The 9,288-nt window shown below is 43.9% G+C and overlaps 1 protein-coding gene and 1 pseudogene across 2 annotated transcripts in view; both read left to right on the top strand.

Moving 5' to 3' along the window:
* Window positions 1–789: 789 nt before the first annotated feature.
* Window positions 790–9,288, top strand: part of WDR35 (WD repeat domain 35) — an 85,929-nt gene continuing 77,430 nt past the window's right edge. For both annotated transcript variants that reach the window (XM_066386219.1, XM_066386218.1), the window contains exons 1-2: window positions 790–924; window positions 1,568–1,685. In XM_066386219.1, the coding sequence (XP_066242316.1) occupies window positions 901–924; window positions 1,568–1,685 (142 nt within the window). In that variant the 5' untranslated portion in view covers window positions 790–900. The remainder of the gene's footprint in view (window positions 925–1,567; window positions 1,686–9,288) is intronic.
* On the top strand, window positions 7,197–8,615 carry LOC136405628 (E3 ubiquitin-protein ligase RNFT1-like; annotated as a pseudogene).

Below are 9,288 nucleotides of genomic sequence, written 5' to 3'. Positions count from 1 at the left end.
ACCCTACGCCTAAAATTGTGGTGTTTTGTAACTTTCCAGGGGTTCAGAAAGCACAAAGGAAAAACGGAGAAAGAAATAAGGTAGAAAAGAAGAGAATATAGAACAGTTGACTCCAGGCGAGAAAATACCAAAATACCTCCATTATTAAAAAATGGAAGGCTATTCCCCAATGGCAATTACATGCTGTGTAAAGGCCCAAAGCTTATACATATTTTTATAAGAACTCTTGGGCTGCAGTAACAGTTTAAATAAGCTGTTAAAAAATTCTAAAACAAACAGAATGAACACAAATCACAACCCCAAATGGCTCCGGGAGAGTTCTCTAATTCCCAAAGGCCCAAGGGAAGGTTTGCAAGCTCTGAAAACGAATGTTTGCAATTTCATTTGCCCGAAGGCGCCAACCTACCCAATACAGTTAATGACTTTCCTCTTTCAACAATGCTGGGGCTTCAGGGCTTACAAAAGACCCAATCATCCAACGGGCGCCTCTCTTCCCAAGGGGATACTGACACCTCTTGAGAGTTTCACAACGACCATCCCAGTGTGGCGTGTGCTCCGAACCCGCTGGGACTGAGGGCATCAGAGGCTCCCTAGCAGGGCGCTGAAGGCCTGCCACCCAGCTCTAAGTGAGAGCAGAAAAGCGCCGAGGCAGAGACCAGTCCCACCTGCAGCCCCCGCCTTGAGACCGTTGCTCTTACAAGCCCCTCGATATCCGCGCAGGCGCACGACGCCCTTTGGTCGCTGAGCAGCCGCCACCGGAAGTGGCCCCGGGCGCCCCGGATGCGACCGGTTGCCAGGGCGACGGGAGCTTCCTTGAGCCTTTGGTACAGGGAGGGCGCGACTTAGGAGTGTCTAGTTGCGGGCTTTGGCGGCTGGGGTCGTCCTCTCTCGGCCTTCGGGATGTTCTTCTACCTGAGCAAGAGAGTGAGTGTCCCATCCCGCCCGCGAAATCAGGCGACCCGATCGCGGCGTCTCCAGCCGTCCTGCAGCCTGCCTCCCTGGATCAGCAGCGACCCTCCTCCAGCCGGTCCTCAAACCCCAGATAGATAGTCCTTGGCAGAGCCGGCAGCCCTCCCTTACGACCCTGGCGCATACCTGCCCCTGGCTGGGTTCTTTAGCGGGGTCAGCCGGGCAGATCAGTGCGTGCTTCCCTAGCTTTCCTTCTCCACCTGTTGCTGATCGAGGTATCTTCAAGTTTTTGGACCATCACGGGCTCCCCTGGAAGAGAAAAACAATTACAGAAGGGTAGCCTAAATGTCGTGTGTGGAAAGGAAATGTGGACTGATGGGTTTATATCTCCGTGTCCCCCACAGGCCTTTTAAAATCGCTGTTACGTTTCTCCGCAGACTTGTCACTCACTGGCCGTCTTTTGTGGGCACTTCTTTCCCAAAGGGTAGGGCTCCGGCTCAGTGCAGGGACTAGCCCGTTTTCAAAACATCGCGTATTGCGAGGATGACCGTCTTTTTCATCTTGGGGGGGGGGGCAGATTTTCTTGAGCCTTTCCTTTCCTCTCCTGGATTCCCAATTCCTTACTAAAAAGGTGTGAGTAACTGGGGTTGCTTTTCAGATTGCCATTCCCAATAACGTGAAGCTGAAGTGTATATCTTGGAACAAGGAGCAAGGATTCATAGCATGTGGTGGAGAAGATGGATTACTGAAAGTTTTAAAACTAACCGCACAGACAGGTAGGTAGATGAATGCAAGCCCAAATGTTTGAGCTGGATGGAAAACTGGCCTGAGATTTGCTCATGTTATTGTCAACATGCGATTTTAGTTTTTTTAAAAATGAGAAACAAACCCCAAACCCCAAACATTTTGTGGTGTTTTTCTAGAATATTTTTGCAATAAAGTTCGGAGTATATTGAAAGTAAATATCAGATGGCTTTTGATGAAGTTTTTGGTGGAAAGTGAAAAAAAAATTAAAACTAAGTCACTATGTTGTCTGTTTATTATGCTGTATTCTTAGGAGTCTTTAAGAAATATGACGTGGAACAGCATTTAAGTAAGGTCACAGAATCTTATATTCTTTGCAGGCCCGTGTTATCCTTTCTGTTTATCAAATATCTTTTTAATTTAAAAAAAATGTATTTTTTTTTTTTTAGATTTTATTTATTCATTTTTATTAGAGAGAGAGAGAGAGAGAGAGAGGGATAGATAGAGAGAGAACAGGGGGAGGAGCAGGAAGCATCAACTCCCATATGTGCCTTGGACAGGCAAGCCCAGGGTTTTGAACCGGCGACCTCAGCATTCCAGGTCGACGCTTTATCCACTGCGCCACCACAGGTCAGGCAAAAAAATGTATTGCTTTTAACAAGAGAGGGAAGGGGGTGGGGAGAGAGAGAAAGAGAGACAGGAACATTGATCTGTAACATTGATCTGTTTCTGTATGTGCCCTGACAGGGGATTGAACCAGCAACCTCTGCCACTTGAGGACGATGCTTTAACCAATTGAGCTAGGGCCAATGTTTTAATGATTGATTATGCACCTTGTTCTCAAGAACAGAAAATGAGATTTTAAAAACATTAAAAAAAAAAAAAGTCCCGCCCTGGCTGGTTGGCTCAGCGGTAGAGCATCGGCCTGGCGTGCGGGGACCCGGGTTCGATTCCCGGCCAGGGCACATAGGAGAAGCGCCCATTTGCTTCTCCACCCCCCCTCCCTCCTCTCTGTCTCTCTCTTCCCCTCCCGCAGCCAAGGCTCCATTGGAGCAAAGATGGCCCGGGCGCTGGGGATGGCTCCTTGGCCTCTGCCCCAGGCGCTAGAGTGGCTCTGGTCGTGGCAGAGCAACGCCCCGGAGGGGCAGAACATCGCCCCCTGGTGGGCAGAGCGTCGCCCCCTGGTGGGCGTGCCTGGTGGATCCTGGTCGGATGCATGCGGGAGTCTGTCTGTCTCTCCCCGTTTCCAGCTTCAGAAAAATACACACACAAAAAAAGTCTCTTGTGTTTACAGCTTGATTTCTTTTCTTTCTTTTTTTTTCATTTCTCTGGAATCATAGTAAACAGTTTTGTTTCACATTTCTTTAGCATGCCTAGTGTTGTTCTAGATTGAAGGTCTTGATAATCCCCAATCTTGATTGGAAATCTAAATAAGGAGGGTGGAATTACGATCTCAGCTCTGCCATAAGACTACTGAATGACATTCAGCAAGTTGCTGAATATCTTTGGGCTTTATTTATTTGGTTTACGCTTTATAAAGTAAGGGTTTTGGCCCTGGCCAGTTTGTCCAATGGATAGAGCATCAGCCCTGCATACAGATGTCCTGGGTTCAATCCCCAGTCAGGGCACACATGAGAAGTGACCCTCTGCTTCTCTCCCTCTCTGTCTCCCCGTTCTCTCTCTCTCTCACCATCTTGCAGCCAGTGAGTGGTTCAGGCGTGGCCCTGGGAGTTGAGGATAGCTAGGTTGGTCTGAGCATGGGCCTCAGGCACTGAGGATAGCTCAGTTGATTTGAGCATCGGCCCCAAATAGAGGTTGCCAGGTAGATCCCAGTTAGGGTGCATGCAGGCGCCTTTCTCTCTATCTCCTCTCCTCTCACTTAAAAATAAATAAATAAAGTGAGGGTTTCAACTAAATTATGGTTTGGATTCCTTCCAGCATTGTTTCTCAAACCTTATCAGGCATAAGAATAATCTGAAGATGTTGTTAAAACCGATTTCTGGGCTCTATCCCTGGAGTAGATCTGGGATGGGGTCTGAGAGAATCTGCATTTCTAATGATCCTGGTATGGCTGGTTCTCAGCCCACACTTTGAGTAGCACTTTGAATGTGGTATTTACAAATATTTATTGACACTTTCTATGTATGGAGTATTTAACCTTCACTATCTCATTTGGCTTCACAATAATCTTGAGAGGGAGGTATTCCAGATGAGAAAACTGAGAGGTGCTGATCAGTTAAGGATTTGTGAAGGTCACACAGCCAGTAAAATCCAAAACGGAGCTGGGATTTGAAACTGAACTGTCTCACTTTCAAGCCCTTGTTTTTAACCACTGTACAAAGGACCCGTGGCCAGCCTAAGTAAAGAAAGAATATCTAAGCAGAGAAAGAATTGTTTTGATATGCTAGACTAATTTTATGAAATAAAAGGCAGGTTTGGAAGGTAGATACTTATGTACCAATTAGAGTTTGGATTCTAATTTTATTTATTTTCTTTCTTTCTTTTTTTTTTTTTTTTTTGTATTTTTCTGAAGCTGGAAACGGGGAGAGACAGTCAGACAGACTCCCGCATGCGCCCGACCGGGATCCACCTGGCACGCCCACCAGGGGGCGACGCTCTGCCGCGACCAGAGCTACTCTAGCGCCTGGGGCAGAGGCCAAGGAGCCATCCCCAGCGCCCGGGCCATCTTTGCTCCAATGGAACCTTGGCTGTGGGAGGGGAAGAGAGAGACAGAGAGGAAGGAGAGGGGAGGTGGAGAAGCAAATGGGCGCTTCTCCTATGTGCCCTGGCCGGGAATCGAACCTGGGTCCCCCGCACACCAGACCGACGCTCTACCACTGAGCCAACCAGCCAGGGCCTTTATTTATTTTCTTAACTGTCTTAAAAGAATATTTTTTTCTGTCATGTTTCTCAAATATATATGTATATGTGTAGGTATATTATGTATACTTTTTGTCTTGCTTAAAATATGCAGCAAGTTTTAGTTACATTAAGAAACTCATTATGTTTAACATTGAAGCTTTTAAATAAAAAAATTACTTCTTAGCCCTGGCTGGTTGGCTCAGTGGTAGAGCGTCGGCCTGGCGTGCAGGAGTTCCGGGTTCGATTCCCGGCCAGGGCACACAGGAGAAGCCCCATTTGCTTCTCCACCCCTCCCCCTCTCCTTCCTCTCTGTCTCTCTCTTCCCCTCCCGCAGCCGAGGCTCCATTGGAGCAAAGTTTGCCCGGGCACTGAGGATGGCTCTGTGGCCTCTGCCTCAGGCGCTAGAATGGCTCTGATTTCCGCAGAGCAACGCCCCAAGATGGGCAGAGCATCGCCCCCTGGTGGGCATGCCGGGTGGATCCCGGTTGGGTGCATGCGGGAGTCTGTCTGACTGCCTCCCCGTTTCCAACTTCGGAAAAATACAAAAAAAAAAAATTCTTTTGTTGCTCTGCACTCTTGATGAAGTGTGTTTAGAGTGTTTTTTGAAATTAGCAAGATGGAAAGTAGATCCTTTCTAGGATCTACTTTACTGTTTGGAAAACAGTAAATTATTTGTTTTGGAACTTAATAATGAATGTAAATCATGTTAAAAGAGATAAGTATGAGAAATATGGCTGGAAGATTCTAACAAGGTCAGCGTATTGTGTTTAATAGTAATAGTTGCGCTGCAGTGGGTTTCTCTAGTAACAGTCATCAGATGTGCGTGACTACTGCATATCAAACACTTGGTGTGCTAGAGAGGTGACATTGTAAGTGCTGTTTTGGAGCTTAGCTACACAATAGCTAAGTTATCCTTCATCATTACAATACAACAATCCTCTATGTCAATAAAACATCTTTTATCGCATCATTTTAATGGCTGTTTAATATTTCATCATATTGGTATATAATAATTTACCTAACCAGTTCTAATATTGGACATTTAGATGTCTCCACACTTTTAATGTTAAAAGAGCAATATGTTTGTTTCTAAATATTTGCATGAACCTTTAATTACTTTCTAGGATAAATTTCTAGAAATGGAATTCACTGAATCAGAGATACATGTGCATTTATAAAGGTTAATACGTTTAGCTAATTTATCCTCCAGAAGAAAGTGGACATTACTTTGCATTCCCAGTGGTAGTGTTCCAGTGCTCACTCCATTGCCTTAGAAGGAGAGGAACCGGAACCAGCATTTGCCGTCATCTTTTTGCATCAGGTTAAGATGGGGAGATGGGTAACCCCTTTTCTTTCTTAGAGCAATTTACACAGTTTTGCTGGCGCCCACCTCCTCTCACTTCCTTAGGGACCTCAGTACTAATTGATCATCTTTCTTTTCCATATCAGTGTACTTTCTTCTCCTTTCTCTCCCTCACCAGTGACTTTTATGGTCCAAAACTGATGAGCAGCTTTTTTTGGTTATTATCAGTATTTGAACTTTCCCTCTATCCTGAGTCATTATTTTTCAAGATCAATGGAGAATTTAAATGTTTTAAATTATTGCTATATTTATATATGTTGTTTTCTCCCCTTTCCTTTCTGGTTAGTTCTCAGTCTCTTTACTGTATGCTCTTTCTCCACTAACTTGGAATTCCTGAAGATGTGGCTCTGGGCTGTCTCTTCATTTTGTATGCTCTCTAAATGTATTCTTTCATTGCCATCTATGGGATAATGAGCCCTAATCTATTTCTCCAGCCCAGATTTGGCCATCGCTGAATCTTTTACAGACAGCTGTACTTACTGTGTCTAAAACTGGACTCTTCATCTTCTCCCAGATATCTTTCATGACTCTTCATTTCAGCAAATATCTTCATTTTACCCATTTGCTCATGTTAGAAGCCCCCACTTCCCCCCACCCATTAAAATCACGTTCATGGCCCTGGCCAATTGACTCAGTGCTAGAGCGTCGGCCCGATGTGTGGAAGTCCTGGGTTTGATTCCTGGCCAGGGCACACAGGAGAAGAGCCCATCTGCTTCTCCACCCCTCCCCTTCTCTTTCCTCTCTGTCTCTCTCTTCCTCTCCCACAGCCAAGGTTCCATTGGAGCAAAGTTGGCCCTGGCGCTGAGGATGGCTCCATGGCCTCCACCTCAGGCCCTAGAATGACCCCGGTTGCAATGGAGCAATGCCCCAGATGGGCTGAGCATCGCCTCCTGGTAGGCATACCGGGTGGATCCTGGTCAGGTGCTTGCAGGAGTCTGTCTGACTGCCTCCCCGCTTCTTACTTCGGAAAAATACAAAACAACAACAACAACAACAACAACAACAACAAATCACCTTTGTCAGCAACCTGTTGCTTCTGTCTCCAAAGTGTATCTGAATCCATCTTTCCCTTTGTCTCCCCCACGATCTCTCTAGCACCAGCCACTGTCAGCCCTCACTTGGACTGCTTATGAGGATCACTTTCCTTCTTTCCATTCTAGTCTGTTCTTGCTTGTGGCAGGGTTTGAGGGTAATGGCCCTGATGATGGTTGAGATGGCATCTCTTTCTTTTCCTGCCACTGCTGCTGGGGTCTCTGTCCACTCATTATCATGAGAGGAGCTATCTCCCTAAAGCAGATGTTTGAGTCTGAGAAAAAAATATTTCAAGACCATGCAAGCCAACTGTAGCCACCTGTATAGTCCTCCAGAACTGCAGGCAGTGAGAATGCCTCAGCCTTCCAATGTGCCTGGGCGACAAGATTGACAGGAAAACGTTCTTGTATTTATTCTGGAGATGTTCTTAGCCAGACCAACTCCATACCTAGCAGATGTGCTGAAAATCCAAGCTCCATGAATATCATCAGGTCAGGTGTCCAAAGCTGTCCCCAGGGATTTGTACACAATTACTTGCCATTATTCACTCCGACAAGCAAGGCAACCACGTGATCCTACTGGTTCTCAGTCTGGAGAATATGGTTGCAACTCTTCAGAATGCCACTATCTTTTCAAATGTTGCAAAAAATGTCTTCCATATATTTAGATTCTGCTTGTTAAACTTATTATGTGACATGTAACAGGAATTTCTCTTGCAATTAGCATGCTAACAACTTTTATGAATACAAAATGTAAAGATGATATTTATGAATGTCAGGTTTTCCTAAGATGAAGGTGCTCAGAGAATTAGTGTGTGTGGTCACTGGTATTCTAGCAGGACCTTCTGTTCTACATCTTTCATTCTCAGTCACTTTATCACAGTTAAACCTTTTTAAGTCCTTTGGACTTTTTGAACACCTAGGAGATACTTTGGATTGTTGGAGTCACTGATTTCATTCTGAAATTCATCTTCATTACTTTTAAATGCCTTGTTTTATTAGGATGCCTTCTTTCATCATGCTTTTTAAATCCAAGGTTTACTGCATGTGCTTTTATTTATTTATTTATTTTTATTATTATTTTTTAATTTTTCTTTTTATTAATTTTTTTTTAGAGAGGGGAGAGAGAGAGAGAGAGAGAGAGAGAGAGAGAAGGGGGAGGGAGGAACAGGAAGCATCAACTCCCATATGTGCCTTGACCAGGCAAGCCCAGGGTTTTGAACCGGCGACCTCAGCGTTCCAGGTCTACGCTTTATCCACTGTGCCACCACAGGTCAGGCCTGCATGTGCTTTTAGAAGAATTATGTCAGTATTACCAGATTTTTGTTCACATGCCAATTTAGTTTGCACGTTACCTTATTGGCCATGGGATGTTTAGTAATGTAACTCAATGAAATCTTGGCATATTGGTGGCTTTATTATATTTCATCTAAAACTTTTGACCTTTTATTTGGAAATCAGAACTTTCACATGAGTTTTGCAAATCTCTTTTGCATGATCAAGTTATGGAGTCATTGCCAGCAAGAGATGTTGTTCAGATGTGGATGAAATTACATCATGATTTAACAGGGAAAACATGTTCACTCTGCAGAACTGTGATTTCAGACAATATAAACAAATGGAAACTACTTCATCATACTTTCAAATATAATAGGTCCTGTAAACCGTTAGAATCACTCATCACTAATTTTATTTGGTTCCAGTGACTATTGCTAAAGGCATTAGAATGGATTTTCAGTGCTTAAGTTAAGAAAAATGTTTTCATCATATGTTTTTAGAATTTCAGAATACAGTTTAAGTGTATAGTACAGTTTTAAAAAAGACTTAGTGACTGAAAGAACCCTTTGTTAAAAAAATAATGTTCAAACTAATGTGTATGTCAACATTTATTCTATCTTAATTGTTTGACAGCTGACTGTGGTGTTAAAAATGTATATTTTTGTCTTGTTCAAGACAGCAACTGGATAACTAGAACAAGTGGTTTTGAGGGAACCTGGGTTGTTTTCTTGATATTATTTTCAGAGTAAAGAATATTATTCGTAATATTTTAAGACACATGTTATCTGAAAGTATGATTTTTTAGCAACAACTTTTATAATTCCAGTCACACATTTTAAAGATTTTCATAAATTTTTATTTTTATTAAAAATATTTTTTTTTAGAGAGAGACAGGAAGGGGGAGCAAGGAGGAGAGAAATGAGAAGCATCAAATCATAGTTGCTTCACTGTAGTTGTTATTTTTATTGATTGCTTTTCATACATGCCTTGATGGGGAGGGGGCAGGGAGCTCAAGCTGAGCCAGTGACCCTTGCTCTAGCTAGCAGCTTTGGGATCATGTCGATGATCCCACCCTCAAGCTAGTGACCTTGCTCTCAAGCT

This window comes from Saccopteryx leptura, chromosome 5, assembly GCF_036850995.1.
Source record: "Saccopteryx leptura isolate mSacLep1 chromosome 5, mSacLep1_pri_phased_curated, whole genome shotgun sequence".
Classification (NCBI taxonomy): Eukaryota; Metazoa; Chordata; class Mammalia; order Chiroptera; family Emballonuridae; genus Saccopteryx; species Saccopteryx leptura.
Note: the sequence above shows the minus strand (reverse complement) of the source record. Positions and strands in the feature narration are given on the sequence as shown.